This window comes from Euwallacea similis, chromosome 17 (assembly GCF_039881205.1).
Source record: "Euwallacea similis isolate ESF13 chromosome 17, ESF131.1, whole genome shotgun sequence".
Classification (NCBI taxonomy): domain Eukaryota; kingdom Metazoa; phylum Arthropoda; class Insecta; order Coleoptera; family Curculionidae; genus Euwallacea; species Euwallacea similis.
The window spans coordinates 757,181-781,104 of record NC_089625.1 but is presented as its reverse complement, the minus strand read 5'-3'; the positions used below and the strand labels follow the sequence as shown (position 1 = coordinate 781,104).

Sequence of the window (23,924 nt, the reverse complement as noted above, 5' to 3'; positions counted from 1 at the left end):
TTAACCAGTAAATATATGAACTCAATAGGTAATGTTTTTTTAAAGTGCAACATAGGATTTTTCGTGTTAAAAACCCTGTTCTACTAGAATTCAAGTTATGAAATTTGACAAATGTTAATTTGGAATGATTCTGTAAATGAAGACTAACACCGAATGCCACCAAAAACCAACTTCTATCCTTAAACCACTAATTTAAAGTCGACTCATCAATAATAGTAACAGATGTACACACAACGGAATCAAAGAATGACATGTAAGACTGAGAATAACAATCGACAAAAAATTAAAATGAAAAACTAAACATGTACGAAACATCAGAATAGAAATGATCAAAAAGACAAAACATTTCCGAACATTAATATACAAGGATAAAGGGGGCAGCGCTAAAACTACAACAAAAATATAAAAATCCATCTGGAGACCGCTGCTAGACTACGGACACATATTAAGGACAAATGCAATAGAAAAAACTAAACGGTATATACAAACAAAACAAATTGTACCAAGATTAATTACAAAAATAACATACCCCGAAAACTCGTTACACAACCCATTCAACCAAGTACTATACAAACGCTCACACATGACAAAAAAGACTATTACAATTGCAGAAGAAGCGGAAGACCGATTGCCACAACTCGACTGTACTGAAGCCATATTGCTTAACAAGACTGAAAAGACAATCCTATTTCCTCTTTCTGCCGACCACCATGTTGGAACACTTCCAGATGTAACTTATAAGTTTAGTTGTAATAATGTAGTCCCTTAAAGTTAAGAGTTTGTACTATGGGCAGAAAGACCAGCTTAGTTGATAGTTTTTTCCGAGGAAATAAAGATTGTTTATCTATATTGTTGTATATATACACTAATGGACAAAATTAAGGAAACTTTTCAAATATATAAAAATAAATTTAATTTCACCCTGTACATCATTTCTGTGTATCTTATTTACTTCTGAGGAAATATTTATTTAATACGTACCATATACATTTTTTTAATTCTCAGTGATAAGAATAATTTTTCATTATTTGTTTATTTATTGGGACAAATTTAAAGAAACTTTTTGGCAAAACGCATTATCAGTTGAATTCTATTTTGCAAAATATATTCATATTCACCACAGTGTTTGAGTGCTACAGTATTTGCTATAATATTTTGAGAATGTCTGCTGGAAGGTATTTATCTCAAGATTTACAATCAAAAATTATTGAAGCTTTTCAAAATGGAACAAAGCAAACTGATATTGCAAAACATTTTTCTATTCATAAATCTGTGCTATCTAAAGTTTTACAAGACGTAGGTACAAGACTCGAGGAAACATGGTTATTTGTAGACGTGGTGGTGGTAGGCCAAGAAAAACCAACAAAAATCTAGACAGACGGATAAAACGTATAGCCATGAAACAACCGAATTTGTCTGCAAGAGGAATTTTAAACAAATTGGGTGTAGACAATCAAAGTTATAAGACTGTACAAAGGCGATGTAATGAAGTTGGCATAGTAAACAGACGACCAGCTAAAACCCCCTTTATTTCTTTAAAAAACAGAAAGGCCCGACTTGCATTTGCACAGAAGTATTTACATTGTAATCAGACATTTTGGAAAAAAGTTTTATTTAGCGATGAGACAAAAGTCAATTTATTTGGATCCGATGGGATTTCATGGATAAGGCGACCAGTGGGCAAAAGATATGACCCAAAGTATACACTACCTACCATAAAACATGGTGGAGGTTCAGTTCTTCTCTGGGAATGTTTTTCGGGTTTTGAAATGGGTCCAATTTATTTTATTGATGAAAGAATGGACAGATTTCTTTATCTAGATATTCTTAAAAATACAATGGAACCATTTTGTGACGAAAATCTGCCCGTTTTTTGGATATTTCAGCATGACAACGACCCGAAACACAAAGCGGCAATAGTTACTTCCTGGCTTAAAGAAGCAAAGATTGCTGTTTTGGACTGGCCAGCGCAAAGTCCGGATCTGAATCCAATTGAAAACTTATGGAGTCAATTAAAAGTTCAGGTTAGGAAAAAAAATATCTCAAATAAAGCAGATTTAAAGCAAGCCATTCAAGAAGCATGAAGGGACATGGATATGTTGAAAATCAACACCCTTCTTGAATCAATGCCAAAAAGATGCGCAGAAGTCATTGCAAATAAGGGACATTCTACCCATTATTAATTTATTTTGTTTTTTTATTGTGATATGTTCAAATATTTGTTGTTTTTGAAATAGTTTCTTTAGTTTTGTCCAACCTATTTTCGCTTTTTTTTTGTTCCTTTCTTCTTGGAGATATTCAACGCATTATTATGTTAAAAACTTTTGTTATTTGTTAATTAAATACTTTTATAAAAATATATGATTTGTTTCAAAGGTACTAAAAATATATGTGCATATTGAAAAGTTTCCTTAGTTTTGTCCATTAGTATATATATATATATATATATATATATATACAGTGGCGGCCAACAAATTAAAAACGATGCAATTTTCAATATTTTATGTTATAATACGTATGGTATATTTTCTATTTATACATAAATATTGTTATCACTTCATTTTAAGTCTGAATATGTAAAAAGACATAGAATTGAAAAATGTTTTGTATCCTATATATAAACAATTTATAAATATCTTGGACAACTAAATAAAAACGATTTATTTTTTACCTGTATTTTAGCCATATTTGTCGAATGCAATGTGTAGAAGGTATTTATTATTCAGTTGGTGTCTTGGCTTAGTAGTACATGATTCAAAGAAAACATACGTTATGGGAAAAAAGAAAAATTGTGATTCTGAAAAAAGGCAAATAATTTTAAATTTGATTCGAGAAGGTCATTCTTATAGTAAAGTTGCATCACTTCTAAAGTGTTCCAAGTTTATGGTGTATAATGCTATTAAACATTATAAAACCCATGGTACTGTTAAAAATGTTCCTAGGAAAAAAAGGCCTAGAATAACAACGAAAAGAGAAGACCAAATTGTGGTACGTATGGCGAAAAAGTCGCCCCATTTAACAGCAGTAGATATTAGACGTGAAATGTATGCAGAAAACGATCCAAAGCCATCAGTAAGAACGATTCGTCGCCGCCTTAATGAGTTTCAACTATTTGGAAGAGTTTCCAGAAAGAAGCCCCTTGTCTCAAAAAAGAATCGTAAAATCCGATTGCAGTTCGCACGCGACCATTCGAGTTGGACATTTGCTCAATGGAAAAATATACTTTGGTCGGACGAAACAAAGCTTAATCGCATTGGATCAGATGGTCGTACGTACGTACGAAGGCCACCTAATGAAGAATATAATCCACGATACACAAAATTGACTGTTAAACATGGGGGTGGTTCGATCATGATGTGGGGCTGCATGTCATGGTATGGAGTTGGACCAATCTATAAAATAGATGGAATTATGAATCAAGAGAAATACAAATATATATTAGAAAATGTGATGCTGCCATATGCAGAAGAAAAATTGCCCGTTACCTGGAAATATCAGCAAGACAATGACCCTAAACATACGGCACGGTCAGTAAAAAGGTGGTTTGAGCAAAACGTGGTTGATGTAATTGAATGGCCCTCATGTAGTCCAGACCTTAACCCTATAGAAAATCTGTGGAATGATCTTAAAAAAAATGATTCAACCAAAACAATTTAAAAACATGGACGAGTTAGTGAAAGGTATTCAAGAAGCTTGGTATTCCATCCCAGTCAGTCGTTGTCAAAATCTAATTGAGTCTATGCAAAGAAGATGTCTAGCAGTAATAGAAGCTAAAGGCTATCCTACCAAATATTAACTTTTTTATTGTAAAAATTAAAATATAGAAATCGTTTTTAATTTGTTGTCCATTGGTTTTTTGAAAACAAAATAAATTTTGTTAAATTCTTTTATAAATGACGTTTGTTTTGGGGTAAAATGTGTTGTACATATCTAACCTTTATAAATAAATATCATATGTAAAATTACAAAATGTAGTTCTCCAGGTAAATTAAATTTTGGATCGTTTTTAAATAGGTGGCCGCCACTGTATACAGGGTATTTCAAATTCGATCCTCACCATTAGGATCTCGGAAACTAGAGGAGATACGAAAAAGTTTAAATGGGTGCAAAGTTGCGCAATCTAGTGCTTGATCGAATACCGTTTTCAAAATTTTAATTTTCCGAGTACTTCCGAAGATATCCGAGAAAAACTAAAAATTGGAGAATCCATTTTTATTTTTTTTAGCGTTATTTGACAAGAAAGGTTAAATCCGTAAGCACATTTTCATTGCTACTTTTTCTCAACTACACAATGACATATTCAAATTTGCGATCCGACGTTTCGTCTTTCGGCTACCATCATCGACTTTATTTTTTCTTATGGGCGCCATATTGGATTTTTCGACAAAAAAATAGTGCGTTTCATTCTGAATTCATTGATATAGAACTTCTTATAATTTACTTTTTTAAAAGCCGAAATATTTAAATAAAAAGAAATATTACATAGTTGGCCTTGACTCCATCGAAAGACTTTCTTTTGTTCGCGTTATATGACAGAACTTCTCAAACGAATTTAGAGCGTGTGCAGATTTCCAATGAAAATGAGTTTCCGAAGTGAAGAAAAACGAGATATGTTAAGACTTTATTACAAATTTGGTAGGAACAGTACGAAAACAGCTCAAATGTATTTTGAGTTATATCCGGAAAGACAACAGCCGCATAGAACATTATTTAAAACTTTGGACGAACATTTAGCTGAGTTTGGTGCTTTTGAAAAACCTAGGATGAAGTATGGAAGCGGAATGGAAGAAGATACTAGAAATAACCTACTGGCAGAGGTATAACTAAATTTCATATTTAAAAAAATGTAACATTTTCGTGCTTGTTTTAGATAAATGCAAATCCTTCACAATCAACTTATCAAGTTTCGTTAAATACGAATGTGCCTCATACCAGCGCCTGGAGACCATTCAAAGAAAGTGGTTTGAAATGTTATAAAATACGCATTTCCCATAAACTACATCCTGGTGACTCTGAGAGAAGAATGTTGTTTTGCAATTGGCTCTCAAATAAGAATGATCCTCAAGATTAAAAAAAATATATTATTTGGACCGATGAAAGTACTTTTTCAAATTGTGGTGTATTTAATAGAAATAATGAACATATTTGGAGTTAAAATAACCCTAGATACTTTAGAGAAATCAGACCACAAGTTCGCTTTTGTTTAAATGTATGGACTGGAATTTGTAACGATCAAATACTCGGACCTTATTTTTTCAACGGAACCTTAAACGGTGAAACATATCTACAGTTCTTGACAACACAATTTGAAGATTATGTTGATGCGTTGCCCCTTGCCAATTACAATAGATACTGGTTTCAGCATGACGGGGCCCCTCCATATAATACTAGAGCCGTTTGTAACTATTTAAATAATATATTTTCACCTAGGTGGATAGGAAATTCGGGGCCGGTAAGATGGCCGGCAAGGTCCCCCGACCTTAGAGTTTTGGATACTTTTTTGTGGGGCACTTTGAAAAATAGAATATATGAGAATCGAGATTATAACACAATAGAAGAACTTAAGGAAAACATCATTACACAATGTAGAGCAATCAGAAGGAGAAATATTATTAGGGCTGTCACTAATTTAAATAGACGTGTTCGTTTATGTATGCAGGAGGAAGGTCGTCAATTTGAGCACTTGTTGTAACATTTAATAATAATTTAGTTTTGTCTCTGCCAGTAGGTTATTTCTAGTATCTTCTTCCATTCCGCTTCCATACTTCATCCTAGGTTTTTCAAAAGCACCAAACTCAGCTAAATGTTCGTCCAAAGTTTTAAATAATGTTTTATGCGGCTGATGTCTTTCCGGATATAACTCAAAATACATTTGAACTGTTTTCGTACTGTTCTTATCAAATTTGTAATAAAGTCTTAACATATCTCGTTTTTCTTCACTTCGGAAACTCATTTTCATTGGAAATCTGCACACGCTCTAAATTCGTTTGAGAAGTTCTGTCATATAACGCGAACAAAAGAAAGTCTTTCGATGGAGTCAAGACCAACTATGTAATATTTCTTTTTATTTAAATATTTCGGCTTTTAAAAAAGTAAATTATAAGAAGTTCTACATCAATGAATTCAGAATGAAACGCACTATTTTTTTGTCGAAAAATCCAATATGGCGCCCATAAGAAAAAATAAAGTCGATGATGGTAGCCGAAAGACGAAACGTTGGATCGCAAATTTGAATATGTTATTGTGTAGCTGAGAAAAAGTGGCAATGAAAATGTGCTTACGGATTTAACCTTTCTTGTCAAATAACGCTAAAAAAAAATAAAAATATATTCTCCAATTTTTAGTTTTTCTCGGATATCTTCGGAAGTATTCGGAAAATTAAAATTTTGAAAACGGTATTCGATCAAGCACTAGATTGCGCAACTTTGCACCCATTTCAACTTTTTCGTATCTCCTCCAGTTTCCGAGATCCCAATGGTGAGGGTCGAATTTGAAATACCCTGTATAAATAAATGATCGACGAAAAAGATTTTTAGGACTTTTCCAAGTTTTGTTGACTCAATTACCTTATTAGCGCAGTAGTGTCAAATTTCATATCTTTAAATTCTACTAAAAATTTTAATAAGCAAAATATTATGTTGCACATATTTTTTTGAACGCACTGTGTACAGTAAAAAATACCCGTAATTTTTTTTTATAGTATTAAAATATTGGATTTAATTTCACCACCCCCCTTTTATATCAAAGGATTTGCTTTTTCTCTTTAGACATTATAAAAGAGCGAGATACCTTTAAAACATTTATAAAAGTCTAAAAATATGTGTCCTACTCCTCCACACGTTAAAAAACGTACACAACTTGACTCACTTTACGTTAGTGTCTCCCAAATACAATTCCGAACAAAAGAGACAAATGGCACTATTTAACTTTTTATAAAAATGTAATCAATTATGCGCCTCTAATCTCCTTGTCTGGACTTGTCACCATAAAAAAATGCGAAACGAAAGCAAGGCTAAATTTTACTTTTCTCTTTAAACGTCAATCATAGAATCGCAGGTAGACCAACATAATTCCCCAGAAGCACGAGGTGATACCGATGACCAAAGGTAGTTGCTTGAACCACGAACCGACTGCGTGTGCATACACAATAAAAACAATTACCACAAGGGCCGCCTCAGAGTGCTAATATACATCTGGGTTGATTTGAATTGTGTAAGAAATAGAGCTGGTAGTTTAATGTTGAAATTTTCTCGTTTAAATCTTGAAATGTAAAGTAATACGTGCTTTAGTTTCATTTTTTTTAATGCACCTACATAAAGCATTTCTTTTATGAGTTTTTATTTATTTATTATTAGAAGATTTAAGATTTAGTCTTAATTAATTACCGTTATCCAAGCTCTCCAAATCTAACACAATATCATGAAACCAACCCCAATGTTTCAAATTCAACGAAATGTCTTTGTGTAATTTGTTGAAACAAAAAGAAGTAACAAAAAGAAGAATAAAAAGAAATTTAAAAAGTAAAAGTAAACAAGATAATAGAAAAAATTGTAAGTACTTACATCCTTCTGAGTCCAGTCTATTTTGAAGGTCTTTCATTTGCTTCTCTTTTCGTTTCAATTCAAGCGATAAGGCCTCGCTTCGTTGTCGATATTCGCGGAGGTCCCTAATAAAATATCGCTTTTAAAGCTCTTCAATCATTTCACATATAATAAATTAATTAATGAACGATATAGATACGTAAGTTAATTAGTAATTACTGAGAAGTACTTAAATAATACGCAATCTTCTTACTTTTGGGCCGCTAGAAGGGCTTCTCTTGTTTTACTAAGATCTTCGCTTATTGCTTGTTTGGCTTGAATTTCGCTCTGTAAAGAACTCTGTAAATTGAGTAACTCCATTTTATCGAGTTTCTGAGACCGTCTGTTCCTCCAGTTCTTGTCGGGGCCACCGACGCTATTTGGTACACCTAAACAAATGTACCGAATTAGTATATTATCAAACATATAATTATATATAAGGTTTATGGTAATGGCAAATAAATACCAAATGATAACAAAAACAATAATGAATAAAAATTATTTATATGCAGCTCATGTCAAATTATGCAATCACTTTTGTGTAATTTGATAATTTTTTGATGTTGTTACTTAGCCTGGTACATCAATCAGATTTTTGGTTGTGAGAATGAAAAACAAAAAAGAAAAAAATCTAAAATTCAAATAACGTATATCAGATGGGTTTGAACTTAAAATTTAATGCTTCCCTGATACCAAATTACTAACGAAATTTTCCGATGGAAATGAACATAAAAGTCAAAGATACGATTGATAATGACCTGAACTGGACAAATAATTTTCCGAAGTATTTTGCATATTGTAATACAAATTTCAACAAATTCGATTCTATATAGTTGCCAAATCTACGAAGGTGACATCACCTTCACACACTTAACCGTTACTTTTCTACCAATTTATTACGCCAATGAACAAGTACGTTAAACAAAATAAGCTCACTTCCGTGGATTTTACTTTCACTGATATGTTTTTGTATCGTATTTGGCTCAACAGTAATAAAATGATTCATCTGGATCAGTTTAATAATACACACAAATCAACAAAAATTTTATACGAGTACCCGCATGTTTCAGGTAGTCCAACTCCTCTGTCATTTTAGTGGCCAAAGCCTGGAGATACGCCCGTGCATCTTTTTCGTCACTGACCCATTGGATGATTTCCGTCAGTTGCGACTCCCATTGTCCCAAGGCATCCTGCTTGGATCGCAAGACCTCGTACTCTGATTCCAAGGTGGCGCGTTCGGATTGAAGCCTGCTCACTGATTCACTTAACTAGAAAAAAAAAGAAAGCATCGAAGTTTGCGCAGAAATTGAACATTTTTTTAAACAAATGTTAGGGAATTAGGGGACACCATTTCGATTGTAAGTTCTGGAGCTCGCTTCAAATACTGGAATTTCCAATAAGGATCTCATTGATGAGTGCAACGAAAAAGGACGAAATAAAAAAAAATAAAAACTCACAAACTGAACATTTGATGACAACTTCTTGTTCTCTTCGCCTAATATTTGCTTATCTCTTTCATGCCTCCTGTTCAGCTCCACTAAGGTCTGCTCAGTGTCTGCTATCGACTCGAGTTTCGATTTTTCCCACTTCTCTTTCAATGATTGAAGCTATATGTGTGATTGATACAATACAATAAATAAATAAATAAACTAAAAACAATAAACACGAAGTGGATAAAGAATGATATTGCATGGCAGAATTAATATAGAAAAGCACAAACCTCTCTTTCTAACAGATCTCGATGCGATTCGGCTTCCTGTAGTTGTTCCCGAAGGGATGTCAATTCCATGTTATACCGAGTTTGCTGCTGCGTTAAGCTTTCGTTATATTGCACCTAATCAAACACGATTATTGGCGTTAGCGCACACCAAACCAACAGACTACAAACCTCCAGTTTTTCTAATTCAGCCTTCAACCTTAGAGTATCTTGTTGGTCCCTAGGGCTGTGCTCGGATCGCACTCTGAGCCTGTCCGATTCGGCCTGCATTTGCCTGCAGTATTCCTCAGATCTTTCTCTGTAATATGTGCAAAGACGTTATAAAACAAGATATGGCGCTAATTAGCAATAACTGCAATCTCATAAATTAAATTTTTTTAACGGTAAGTGATTATCCTCTGAAGAACATTTAAGTAATAAAAATAAACTTGTTTTTAACATGAACAAACCTCAGTTTTCGCTCTTTCGTCGCTTCTGCCTGTGCCTCTTCTACTCTGGATTCCAATTCCCTCCTGAGTTTCTCGGCGCGCCTAATATCGTTGCGCAGTGCGTCTACTTTTTGCATCACAGTCTCTAATTCCTCTTCTTTGTCCCGAACCTGAAATCGGTTTAGTCACTTTGTAATGCTGGATTTTATACCTATGGGTTACATTTAAAATAAGTTCGCTTAAATCGTCAATGCATAATTATCTAAGTTAAAGGTATAATTCCAAATTTTGAAAGTATAATAGTTCTTCCCTGGGAACAGCTGTCGATAATTTTATTAAAAAATTAACAAATTTGAAAATACTCGAAAAATTTCTCTCTCGAAAGTCTTACCCGATAGACTTACCTGTCGAGAAATTTTCTGCTTCTGCGCCCGTAATTCCGAAAGCTTATCGGTAACTTCAGCATACTCCGACATAGCTAATTTCTTTTGCGCCACGGCATCTTTAAGCTCTTTATCCTGGAACTTCAGTTTCTCTTGAAGGTCCTGTTTGTCCTTCGTTGCTTCATCCTTCTCTTGTTTTAACGCTCTTATCAGTTTTTCCAACTCGCGGACTCTCACTACAAAATTTGTCATAATAAAATTAGACAGAACCAGACATAAACATTAATCTCAAAGCTGGTAAATTACTAAAGATATTCGGAATAGTTAACAAAAAATAGTCACAAATTTATTAATCTCCCTTACCTTTGTCGCCTCCGTCCAAAGTATCTGTGGTCTCCAGGCTGCGCAGTTGCGACTCCAGTTCACAATTTCGCTTTGTCAACATGTTGATTTCATCTTGAAGTTTTCTAGTGCCGTCAGGAGATGTTCGTTGTTTTTCGTTTTCTATAGGTCGCTACAGAAGAACATTAATCATAACTGGTTATTATTCCAGGTTTAAGTTAAACTAACCTGGTTTTGTTGGTTAGTTGCTTGACCTAGTGACATTATATCATTCCTTTGATTTTGTTTTTCAGTCATTGTTGTCGTGGTCGACGAATTAAATGAGTACAAATTACTCAAGTCGCAAATATAGCTAAAAAAGAATAATAATATATGATACACTAAGAATGGATTATATTGGATCACGAGGGTTAATTATTGTTCAGTTTATATCATAAACGGCACTTACCTTCCTTGAGTAAAGGTAAACCCAACAAAAGGCAAATGAAGACCTGTAAAGGCGCTATTGGCAGTGGGTGGTAGAGCATCAGATAACCGAATATCTGCGTCATCAACATCAAAATTCGAGGTGTCCGTGGGACTGGACACTTCAGGGACATAGGGTGCGTTACTATCCCGGATTCCATCCCAATCGACCCCCTCAAACCACGGATGACCCTGAAATGAAAACATAGTTATTTAACGAAAACATGGTCGTTTGCTTAAAATGGCAATATTTAAAGGTGATTCAACTCACTTTGAAATCATCTATCCCGTTTTGACCTAACCTAAATTCCTGACTGCAAATCAATCGTTTGATGAGATCCTTCGCGGCGTCGGACACGTCCACATCCATCGCGAAATCGAAGCAGTTTTTGTGATTCATTATCTTACCGTAAGTTTCGACTAGACTTTCTGCATAAAATGGCGTTTCGCCAAACAGCATTTCATACATACATACACCTGCGAGAAGAGTAAAAAATGTCGATTTGGAATTCAAATAAATACAAGTATAAATATAATTTTTTGTATATAGGAAAATATAGAAAATCTTACCTAATGACCACCAATCACACTCAGGTCCATATCTCCCCTGACCATCTTCCATGGCCTTAAAATGAAGAAAATATTATAATTAATGAAAAACAGACTAATTACATGAATATGATATTGAAACTTGTTAAAAATTGTGGGTCGCCGTATATAAAGCCTGCATATAAGCAATGAACAACGACATTGGTCAAATTTTACTAACGAGTAAGATAAAAATTCAAAAATGTTTGAATATAGTGTATTGATATAAATATTTCAAACACTCCTTTACTATCTGCCAAATTCACTATAGCGGTATGGCAGAACACCTATAAGAAGTAGACTAATGCGCAAGTACGCAATTTTGATTTTAAAGTGGGTTTTTTTTTTAATTTTCAACTTTAAAGTGGCATATTATGACTCTTATCTCAAGATCCACCTTATAGAATTTACTATGTCGCATCCACCGTTTAAAGAGTACACAGTTCAAACAGGAATCTGAGACGTGAGAGGGGCGTAAAAAAGGGGCGATCCCTTCGTTATTCGAACCATTCATAACGGTTAATCATTAAAAAAACCTTGTACTCAGCAATGAATCGTAAACTTAGAAAAAATAAAGTCACCAAAAACACACATTCTCACAAATAATGGTAAAACTGCCATTTTATTGCTTTAAGTACCAATATTATCTACGTATACAGATATCACAAGTGAGGGACTTATAAGACAGAAAAAATAATTATAAATTTGAGTTAAAAATTTAAAAAATCTTTCTCCATAAATTCTTTAGAGTTTTAAAGACACAATCGACTTATATCACCTTAGGAAAAGTTGCAACGATTCCTTAATATCAAAACTGTGTCGAAAATGCATAAATTGAGCGATGTCGTGTAGTTGATTGTTATTGAGATCGATTATGCAAAATCGACCCATTAGTTCTAAATAGTTGGTCAAGACAATAATTTTTCTATGTGAAATATCGATATGTATATCTGACAAATTAATATTAACAAAACTTTTGATAGAGTACTGATGTTTTGTCTTGCAAGATTGCGATGAAATTTTCCAAACCTTACAATGAAACGTTTACGATCTGGACAGTACAGCATGCGTATTTAAATTTGCATAAAATTGTCCGTTTAAATCAAGAAAGAGGCTAATATTTTGTAACCAGGAAGGCCCAGAAAAACAAGCACTAGTACCGATAAATTAATGGTATTCATTAACGGAAGAATCAATTTCCAACGGTTCAAAGCATAAAAAAGTGATTCCTTCAACACCAATTATTTGTTAAATCTATCATATTAACACAATGTAGGAAGAAAAACTAGTAGGGAAATTAACAAACTATGAAAGAGCTTCAATGTGAGTAAAAAATCTGTGGTTTTAAAATGTTTTTAAGATGTAAGATTCATTTAAAATTCCCAACAGCTCAATATCACTATATTCACTACTACTTGCCTTGGTCGAATAGAAGTAATTATAAATTAGTCAGGCTTGAATAGAATAAGGCGAGTAACTTAAACAATTAACAACAGGAAGTGTACTTTTTGGGATATTCTACTCAAAACCCCTGAAACAGCTTTTCCGTATCGTCAGTCTAGGAGAAATGTTGTGTAAACTTACTGATGGAGATAATAAAAACTATTCTAAGTACAAATATGTATATTAAGTAAATAACTCAAAAACTGCAAGACCAATACAAAAAAAATCAAAATGTGAGATCCCATATCTAGATGACGAAACATTTGCAAAATTACATGTACGTGAAATTTTAAAATTATTTTTATGAATAGAATCCATTCCTATGTATATGGATCTCCTATCATTTTAAAACACTCTGCACATTTCTTGTCCTATAATAAATGGCCCTTTTTATAATAAGACACTCAAACAATAGTAAGAGATTTTGAAACCATTTAATTAATTCAAATCTCTAAATGTTTTTTGCAAAAGCCGAAAATGTCTTTTCCTTCGCTCACTTACAACACAATGTTAACATTCAATGTACAAAGCATGGAAATAACTTGAACGGAAGGCCATTGAATTTGAATCACCGTAATCTGACAGAAGTTACATCGCCTTAAAACAATGATTAACGTAAACGTACCACACCTTAAAGTTACTACTTTTAACTACTGACGCTTTACATGGCTAGAAGATCGTTAATAGAATACCAAAAATGAAATAAATTTAATATTTTAATTTTTGTTGCATGACCAAATATTATTCGTTTAATGATCTATTTTTTAAGACGAAAAATTAATTAAAAGAACGAATTAACACAGTAATGTACTTACCCTCAAAATTTCGGGTGAAATATAGTCAGGGGTTCCTACAGCTACATTTGATTGCACCATGCCATCATCGTTCAATTTCAAACAACTACCAAAATCTGCTAACCTAATATGTCCATTAGCATCTAAAAGAACGTTGTCTGGCTTTATATCCCTAAAATAAATTGTCAGGACGTTTTATATGTGTGTTTTTGACAACATGTTTGTAGTACTAACCGATGTACATATTTCAGTCTATGTATCGAATCGACGGCAAGTACCATTTCCGCGATATAAAACCTCGCCATATCCTCTGGAAGACGATCTTCGAATTTGCTCAATAATGTTAACAAATCGCCCCCACAATAATAATCCATAACGAGATATAGATTTGACTCGTCCTATAAAATCAAAACTATGCAAACAAAAAGGGACTTAACCTAAAAATCGAACCTGAAACGCGTAATGCAAATGTGTGATCCACCGCCTATCCCCAAAAACCAAAACATCCCGCTCTTCTTTGAAACACGCTGTTTCGGCCCTCTTCAACATTTCCCATTTGTTAAGTATTTTCATGGCGAATACTTTCTCCGACCCGCGTAACTTCACCACGCATACTTCCCCAAATGCACCCCTCCCTATCACCTTAACAATCTCGAAATCATCCCGAGTTAGACGAAGAGTTTTAGCTGCGTTTGCTACCGGTTTTACTGAAAAGAGATATTTCGATTAAATTAAATTAAATTAAATCTGTTCAATAATCAACATAGTACACATACCATATTCTAAAAAATCCGAAACAGTCTTCTCCTTCCTGAGGCTCGATATGCAGCATTCATCGTAAAGAACTAGCATAACATCTATGAGGGTTTCAACACTGAGGGCCTGTCCATGAGCGGCTAGAGGACCGCTCAAATAGAGCGTCTCTAGTTGACGAAGACGGCGCTCTGCCACCGCCCCCGCAGTTTCAGAGACATCAAAATCGCCCATTGTGTTTCCGATCGGTAAAAGGGAATGAATCATTCAAGTTTGAAGTGGTGGTATGATTGGGAAGACAATTGTTATGGACATTGTTAAATCTGGAAACAAAAAGAGTGATTCATAATTATTTGTCTCAAATTAATCGAAATGGGGTGGTTTGATTAAATAAATGTTTATAAACTTAACTCTAATTTGCACAGAATACATATACCGTTAGTTACGGAGTTTTATTGCAGAAAACGAGAAAAGAACAATCACAAATTGTAAAACCAGCTGTGCAATTTCTTGCTGGAAAAGAAAAATTGCAGGGGAAAAAACTGTAAGTGTAATGCAGTAAATTTGCTTTACAATTGAACCAGAAAACCACACCACACGGTTACACCATAAAAAGACCTATTCAACTCAGCGGACTTCTTGAAGGATTTAAAGGAGAGGTTAAACGTTGTCCATGAGCAAGTTAAGAATAAATTGAGAATCGCCAGTGATCGAGCCAAGGCGAGATATGACCTGCTCTGAAGTGGCCCTAACTGATCCAAAATTGGGAAGGCTTTTATGGTCGTAAAAAAAATTAATGATCATTGTTGGAATCCTATGCTCAACCATAAGTCATCCAAATTAATAATAAACAGTTTTTCTAGCGGCGTCTAAAGACAAGCGAATTGATTTCACATATACAGTCAGCGGCAAAAGTGAGTACACACTTAAAAGTTGTACAATTTATCTCGTAGTAAAAAATATTTCAAAAACCTTATTTAAAGTTATGAATACGGTAGAATGTTCGTTCTATTGTCTTCATAATTACCGCTTAAAAACATGTTTATATACAATTGGCAACAAGGTAGACTTTGGGGAATCACAGGACTCCATAAAATACGATGCAAAAATGAGTACACAGTCTGTTTATTAGAGATCAGTTAAAATTAAGTGGCATGCAGTGAAGAAGTAATTCGTACGATTTGTTAATTGTTTGGCTGTTAATACAATATCCAATAAGTAACAACATGGCAAAACGTAATGAAAATCATAAAAGAACTGAAATATCAGAAGATTTACGCAAACTTATAGTAACATTGCGGCAAGAGGGCAAGTTTTTTCGGAAAATTGGAAATATAGTGAAGAGACATTACAGAACTATAAAAAAAATTTGGGATAAGTATGAAGCTACGGGTAGTGTGCGCAATAAACCTCGTTCTGGACGTCCACGGAAATTAACACCTTTTGATATACGCGATATAACAAGGACGGTTAAAAAAAATCCTAAAACCAGTGCAGTTCAATTAGCCGCGGATATATCAGAACAGAAGGGGACTTCTATAAATGTTAGTACTATTCGACGAGCACTCAATCCGCAAGGTTTCCATGGTCGTATACCCCGTAAAAAGCCAGCTATTAGTGCTAAAAATCGAACCCTCAGAGTGGCCTTTGCAAAAAAATACTTATCAGAACCACTAGAATTTTGGAACACGATTCTTTTTACAGATGAAAGTAAATTTGAGATATTTGGTCAAAAAAAGAGGTCAAAAATATGGCGAACGAAAAATTCTGAGCTGGATCCCAAAAATCTCTTGAGCACCATCAAACACGGGGGTGGTTCCGTAATGGTTTGGGGTGCAATGGCAGCCTCTGGAGTAGGGCAGTTGGTTTTTATTGACAAAATAATGGATAAAACAATATATATGAATATCCTAAAAGCTAATTTACAGCCCAGTATTGTCAAATTAGGTTTACAGAGGTCATGGGTATTTCAGCAAGATAATGACCCCAAGCACACTGCCCATGTGGTCAAGGAATGGTTGTTATACAACGTTCCAAAACAACTCTATACTCCACCCCAGTCTCCAGATCTCAATCCCATTGAAAATCTGTGGGAAATATTGGACAGGAAGGTGCGTTCTAAACAAATTACAAGCGCAACTTCTCTCAAAACTGCACTACTTGAAGCATGGGATACAATTTTGCCTACTGTTACACAAAATTTAATTAATTCTATGCCCAAACGATTAAGAGCTATCATCAAAGCCAATGGTGGACCAACAAAGTATTAATTTTTATCGTTAATGTTAACAAAATGCATTGGAATACGCCGATTTGTAATATTGTGTACTGACTTTTGCCTCTATTTTAAAGCTCTGTTATAAGACAATCATCTATAAATCGATTTGTAATCCATTTAGGTAATTACAATTATTACCATGTTTTAATGTAACCACATATGTACCTATATTTAATGTTTATAAAATCTTTTTCATTATTTAGTTTATCTTAAATACATTATTCTTTGAATTTCTATGGTGTGTACTCACTTTTGCCGCTGACTGTACGTACCAATAAACTATTAATTTGGGGAACTCGACAGAAATGCACACCTTGGCAGTTATGATCGTATATTTTTCTTCTTAGAGTTAGTTCTATATATAAGAGTAGTCTGAAGATTTGTCATCTACAAGACGTACACGATTCTTGGTCCTCTCTAATTTTTAGATAATAAAGTTATTTCATTCTAAGTTGTACCTCTTATTATCTCCCAAATCCAACAATCATGTGATCTACAAGATCCAGTGCAATACCAGATAAAGATAAAGGGCGTTAATTCGGATCAGTTAGTTAGATATCGTGAAGGTTTATCTATTCAGGATAAATTGCTTTAAGACGGAGGCATCATTATGGGGGCGTACGGCCACCGCAGGTGAAAGGTAGGGACAAAAAAAGGGTTTATCGTGAGTATTCAAGGAAATGATTTATTTGCACATTTTGTACATATCGAATATTACATGTTTGCAAAAAATTGTGGAATTATCTAGTCATAGGATCATTTTATAAGGAGACCGCTGTTAAGAATGAGTCAGTCTAAGATCAATACAACTATAAGAACGAAACAATTAACAATTGCAATAAGGGATATTAAATCGTTTAGTAGTGAAATCGTGATTTAGATATGGACTATTAGTTCACGGAATCGCAGTTGCGTTTATTTATCCAGTTAATAAAAACTATCAGAACTGACAAATTTGCCAATTATCAAAGAGTTAGAACAAAATCAATAAAAGGTTTCCATTTTCACGCACATTATCCTACTGGCAACCGCCAAAAGTTTGAAAAACCGGGCCTTAAAGGAAATAATCATTCTATTGTTTCTTTGTCTTTAACGCACATATTCCAAGTCAATCAGAGCAATACCTACACATTGTAATGTACCCTTAGGCTACGCCTATGAATTTTCATTACTTTGATGGTATGTCCAGGATGGCCATATGTTGGGAACCCATTATCTTCCAATAAGGGTTACCCTTCATAAAAACTTTCACTTCTTTTCCTCGTCAAGACAAAAGTCTAAAATATCCACATTTTGCTAAAATCTCACTATAGCTACAACACCCCCGTAAATCATCTTTTCTTACCATTATCTTGACGTTACGGGTTAAGGATTTAGAAAGTTACCATCTGTGGATTGTCTTGTTAATTGCCTAAAACCGGAGTACGCCTATGGGTACTGACCCCCAGATTTGGTACTTAAGATACCCCGAAGCTTGTAAAAGGACCATAACTATTTTGACCATTACGATTATAATAATATAACTCGACGCTCCCGGAATTTTGTCACTTCCCTCATTAACTCATGGCTCTCTCTATTGAAATGTCAGTTTAATCCCGAGATCTTTAGTTTTGTAAACGATTAAGGGTTGTGTGTGTCATAACGAGTGGAATAAAAATCTACCAAAGTGTTCCCGAGTTTTGTTTTGCGAGTTCCATTACAACATGAAAGGAATTAGTCTTTTCCCGCATTTTCATTACACACCTCAATTACTGTAAACAATAATAAATCTACTTATATGTTCCAAATTATCAGTGCTAATAATTATTTTAACAAATATTTTTGAAGCGTGCTCATGTAACTAGAAACATATATTTCCTATGTTTACTGACAAAATTCCTCAATTAGTTGTTACCTAATCTTTAGTGTGAATAGATTCCCTTCAATATTAATACCATGCTGCAATACAAATATACCAAAACACTCATCTATAAAAATGATTAATGACAGATTAGATACAACCTTTTTAATTCTGGCGAATCGTCATACAGGTTTCACCTATTTTTTTTTTAATATTTAATATAATTAATTATTTTTATCAATAATAATTGAACTACGGAACATCCAGGCAAAGAAAACATGCATTGTTTAATGGAAATAATTTCTAAGGATACAATTCGGCAAACTAATTGTTTACATTTGCACGGCCAATATAAGAAATGCAAACATCTGTTCTTCTTCTCTAAAGAAGACTCGAGCACCAAAAACTCCAATTACAACACTAACACACAAGATCCTATGCGGTACATGAATACTAATGCGGCTTATTATTGGGCCAACAAAGCTAACTGCTTCAAATGCCGATCCGTTCGAGATTAATACTTAAAGAGGTCAAATTCTCGAACAAAAACAAAAAGAACAATGATTAAAATTAGCATTGAAATGTCAGGATGAAATTCTCCCGTGCAGTATATGAAATTATTTTGTTCTCACAGGTATCATAAGGACTGCTTGATTTTCAATAGAACTCGTGCAATATGCTAAATACGTTTTAACAAATAGACGGTAACATGAATATAATGAGAGAATTTTAATTAAAAATAGCATTTTTTTTTTAATTGGGTGCGCTTTTATGCTTCTTATATAACTTCCTGATATACATATGAAGAAAATTTTACCAGAAAACAACACAATGGAAAACCTGAAAAAACTATGTGCACATTTTTTTTTTCTTGTATGCCCATCTTCTTTTAACTTTTTCTAAAAAATAACCAGACTTACCTCCAATAAATAGGAAATATTTTACGCCCATAAATTTCTATTGAAAAACATAGCATCCACTCAACAACTTGAAAGCCCAATTTACACTAATCCGACGTTAAACCACCTGCATGTTGCCAAAAAATGTTTTCACATTCTCCTGAAATAAAGGAGAGGGTTCCATACTCATCGTAAAACCACTACATATGATTTTAATAAACTCACATTGAAAGGAACGACGGCTAATCGAATCAATGATAACAAATAGATAATTGGATTTATTAAAATATCTAGTTTTAAACTGTACTGATGGTGCACGCGTGCAGCTGAAAATCAAAAAGCAATGGTTTACAACGGGCCCAATATAATCAATCGCACTATAAGCTATTTGGCACAGAAATACATGTTTAAAATGGCTGGACTGAGGTTAATGTCAACATTTTTGCCTGCAAACTGTCGATCGACTATATTATCTCCAAATTATTTAGTGTTAGAAAATGAAGATTGGGATATAAACATTCTTTATCTACTAAAATCTCAAGTGAATAATTAGTTTCACTCAATCGACGTTATAAGACATATTTCTTGAGATACGAGCTTCTATGGAGCTAGCATACGATGACCTTATGGGATACAGGCTGGTGTAATGGTTGTTTTTAAAATACCTATTGTCATGTGAGTTATTAAACGATTAAATGAGCTAAAATGAATAACAACTTGAATATATCTCAACCGAGGTCTCAACTGTTAAAGAGACCCTCAGAAGACCTGTCTTTCTAATTGGAGCTGAAAAGTCGAAAAAAGTATACGGTTCGTTATACTGTGTGCCTCTAAATCAGTGTCATAGAAAACGTATAGATAGGAAAATAGTTTAGCTCAATAAAGAACCAAGTATATTCTTTTCTAAGGAGCAAAAGTCTTCTTTTAGATGAAGAAGAAAGGTTCCATTTTCTATAAAGGTTATAGAAAAAATATTTTTTCGTCCATGTTCCCCATATTTTTAATTACATTCATGACATCTCAAAATAGAAATGATTAATAGACAGCAGCCATCAAGGCTAAAATCACTCACAAAAATGTATATACTTATTAGATGATTTAATAATGTTTATACTTTCACCAGTAGCGTCCCCATTGACATGACCCTGAACATTTTAAACGAAAAATATGATACGCTACTGGATTTTTTAAATAAAAATAATTAATAATTCTAATAAAAGATGCATTTCTATACCTATTTTAGGTTTCTCAATTTTTATTAATATATTTAATACTGAAACGGACTTATTAGGAAAAAACTAAACAAATAAATAAAAATTATCACCCTGTATTTCAGACAAAAAGGGAAAACGAACCCATATTGATATGAAATATTTTTTTTAAAGTTACCCATAGATTCATTCCCTGAATTTTACATACTATTATGAAACACTCTGTATACATGTATTTGCCATTATATGTATGTAGTATACGTATTGTATGTGCAAGTAAATCCTACAGTGCCTCTTCTCGATTTTCTCTAAAATATCCAGATTTTCAATTTTATTTTACGAATCTCGTAAGTGCTCTCACGTATTTACGCTTTTGACATGACTATCAAATTTCTTCACGAACACACCTTCCCCATAGCAAGTGAAGTGGAAGGATGTTTGTATAATCTAGTAGAACGTTTTTCGAACCCTAGGAACGATATAATGAAATATGTTGAACGATACATAGTCGATACATAAATAACGCAACGAGTAATCTTTAAAAAAAAACCATGCAGTGAACCGCGAACGTAAGAGGTTAATAAAATACGTTTTTCGTTTAAATCAAGTTCGGTAATTCCAGCTTGAGTGCTACAGAGAATAGTCTATCCCAATCCGATTTGATAAAAATTATAGCGATATATGCAAGAAAAATGTGTTTTGGCAAAATTGCGACTTTGTAAACATGACATAATCTTTGGGCGTCAGCATCAACTCAAAGTCGAAAGTTCACTTTTCTGCGTTTTCTTATTTTTTACTCGATAAATTCAAAACAGCCTCCGACTTTTTGTTTAACAATTTCGTTCATTTTCCATTACATTTTACCAACATACATATTTTCATTACTTCACTTTCGCAATGGCCAAAAAACAAACGGGGATTAACCATATTACATTTCGTTTTATCTTAAGAAGTTCCAAAAACCATTTCCTAATATGGCAATCAATAATGAAGAACACTTATAAAAACGCTTTTAAATGGAAACTGGAAACATTTTACGAAAGTATATGGGAACGTCTATAACACAAAAATTGGACAAGTGCTACAAATAAATATCATTTGGGTCATGAAATTCTCACTCGAATGTGATTTGTGCATCGAGAATTCTATTCTACGCTTCTAATAGGAGTGTTTTTAAATTTGTCATAATTGAGTGCCACACTGGAAAAAGTTTATTTGAACTCCTCTAGACAAAACTGAATATGATATTGATTGCCAAATCCCACTTATTTCATGGCCATTGCAAAAGTAATTTTTTTAAATATTGAAAAATAATTACTGATTTTTTCTTACAATCCAATGTAAAACATACTTTAGTGTTTCCGAAAAAAAAACGCCAAATAATGATTTTACCGGGAAATTTACTTACTCTCTTAGATACAAACATGACCTTACCGCTCGCTTTACACTAACGAAAAGTATAACGGCTGCCGTGAATTAGTTTGCTTTTGATATATCGTACGTAATGAAAATTTTTAATTGTATATGTATATATATAAAGAACCAAAAGTTTCGCAAAAATTCGTTAAAAATTCAAGGAAATATTTTTCTTGAAAATGCTGAAACACGCCAAATATTGTTTTTAGTTGTATATTTTTTTGACGTAACAGAGTTACCCATGTAGTAGATAAAAGTATTAGTTCATTTTTTTTCTTATGGAATCTCGTGTATATTATGACGTTTTCAAGTTCTTTGAGAAATTCTAAACATATATCATGTAACATACCCATGTCTAAATTCAACGGTTTTCGAAAAAAGTTACAAAAAATGGAAATATCGATAAAACTATTAGTACTTAAAAAATAACAATATAAATGACTATAATCTAAGGTATGAAATATTCAAACTGTGCCTCATTGACCTAACTCTAATCTGAACTAATTTGGCAGTGGGCAAGCCGCAATTCAAATCAAGGGCTTTTTTTATCATTTGAGGAGGTACGTTGAGCTTCTTGAGTAATTCAAATGTTTAACTTTTCTATGGTATTGGGTTTATTTAAATACATATGTTTTAGATAACCCCATAAAAAAGTCTATAAGGGTGAGATCAGACGATCTAGCAGGCCACTGTAATTGCCATATTACGCAAATATTTCAATAACTGTTGAATTTGGAGATGTGTTTGTTATATGAAACATGTTCAGAATTTCTCAGATCTCAAAAATGTTATAATATACATTGGGTTTCATAAAAAAGGAATGAAAAAGTACATTTATCTACTACATGAACAACCCTGTATACAAGCTTGTTACGTCAAAAGATGTAAAACTAAAGCAATATTTGATGCGTTCCAGCATTTTCATGAAAAATATGTCTTTCAATTTTTAACGAATTTATATGGGACTCTTGGTCCTCTATGTATGTTTGCATTAAGTGTATATATACAGGGTGTTACAAGTTGAGTTAGGTTATACAAGTTAAATACGCACCATTGCTAATTTTTTTATTATTATAGATACAAAATCGGTTAAATTTGTAAACTAGTAGCATTTATCCCGCTGATTAAGAAGGTGAAAAGAGAAAAAATGAGAAAAATGTATTTTTTTAATGGAACACCCTCTATATTTTTTACCTTAACATTGGCAAAACACAAACAGAACAAAAAGGGCCATATGCAATATTGGCCTAACATTGAAAATATTCAAAATATCGGTACATTTTTCTTTTAGACTAGGTGGCTGTGTATGTCTAACAATAAAATAAAAACTTCGTTTCATGCGCCATTATAAGTTAATTTCGTGTCAAAAAAAGTAAGTTAATTAATACATTAACATATTAAATTTGATTTAAAATTGAGCATTATTATTTAAAAGAACTGCATTTTAGTTAAGTTATTACTATTACAAAATGGAGTTCAGTCATTCAGAAAAATGCGATATGTTAGAGACATATCTTGTATCGAGAAAAAATAGTCTCCGAGTACTGGAACAATATATTCAAATATATTCTGAATGTAATTATTAAGAGAGGAGGTATGTTTTTAAATTGTTCAAAAAATTTAGGATTAATCCTGCGGCGGGTGCGTCTTTAAAAATCACGTGAGCGGTCGCGCTGCGATATTCTATGCCGCTTACGCAACAATTTGAATTTCAGTCGAAATATAGCCTTTAATCTTGGAATGTATAAGTATATGAAAATAAACACATTTAATTTATAATTAGTGAT

The 23,924-nt window shown here is 33.2% G+C and overlaps 1 protein-coding gene across 6 annotated transcripts in view; it reads right to left on the bottom strand.

Moving 5' to 3' along the window:
* The window catches only part of gek (serine/threonine-protein kinase gek), a 60,762-nt gene that overhangs the window by 22,393 nt on the left and 14,445 nt on the right, over positions 1-23,924 (bottom strand). For 3 of the 6 annotated variants that reach the window (XR_010752535.1, XM_066398184.1, XM_066398186.1), the window contains exons 2-18: positions 14,517-14,816; positions 14,191-14,447; positions 13,975-14,138; positions 13,762-13,912; positions 11,486-11,540; positions 11,187-11,392; positions 10,899-11,107; positions 10,679-10,802; positions 10,472-10,622; positions 10,130-10,344; positions 9,747-9,895; positions 9,469-9,595; positions 9,301-9,414; positions 9,038-9,187; positions 8,638-8,848; positions 7,795-7,969; positions 7,563-7,666 (exon numbers count right to left, since the gene is read on the bottom strand). Coding sequence is in view for 5 of the 6 variants with exons in the window: in XM_066398184.1 (XP_066254281.1) it covers positions 7,563-7,666; positions 7,795-7,969; positions 8,638-8,848; positions 9,038-9,187; positions 9,301-9,414; positions 9,469-9,595; positions 9,747-9,895; positions 10,130-10,344; positions 10,472-10,622; positions 10,679-10,802; positions 10,899-11,107; positions 11,187-11,392; positions 11,486-11,540; positions 13,762-13,912; positions 13,975-14,138; positions 14,191-14,447; positions 14,517-14,760 (2,806 nt within the window). In the remaining variant the exon portion in view is untranslated. Of the gene's footprint in view, positions 1-7,562; positions 7,667-7,794; positions 7,970-8,637; positions 8,849-9,037; positions 9,188-9,300; positions 9,415-9,468; positions 9,596-9,746; positions 9,896-10,129; positions 10,345-10,471; positions 10,623-10,678; positions 10,803-10,898; positions 11,108-11,186; positions 11,393-11,485; positions 11,541-13,761; positions 13,913-13,974; positions 14,139-14,190; positions 14,448-14,516; positions 14,817-18,665; positions 18,687-23,924 lie in introns of those variants that run through there. The other 3 variants (XM_066398185.1, XM_066398187.1, XM_066398188.1) reach the window with 3 other exon arrangements.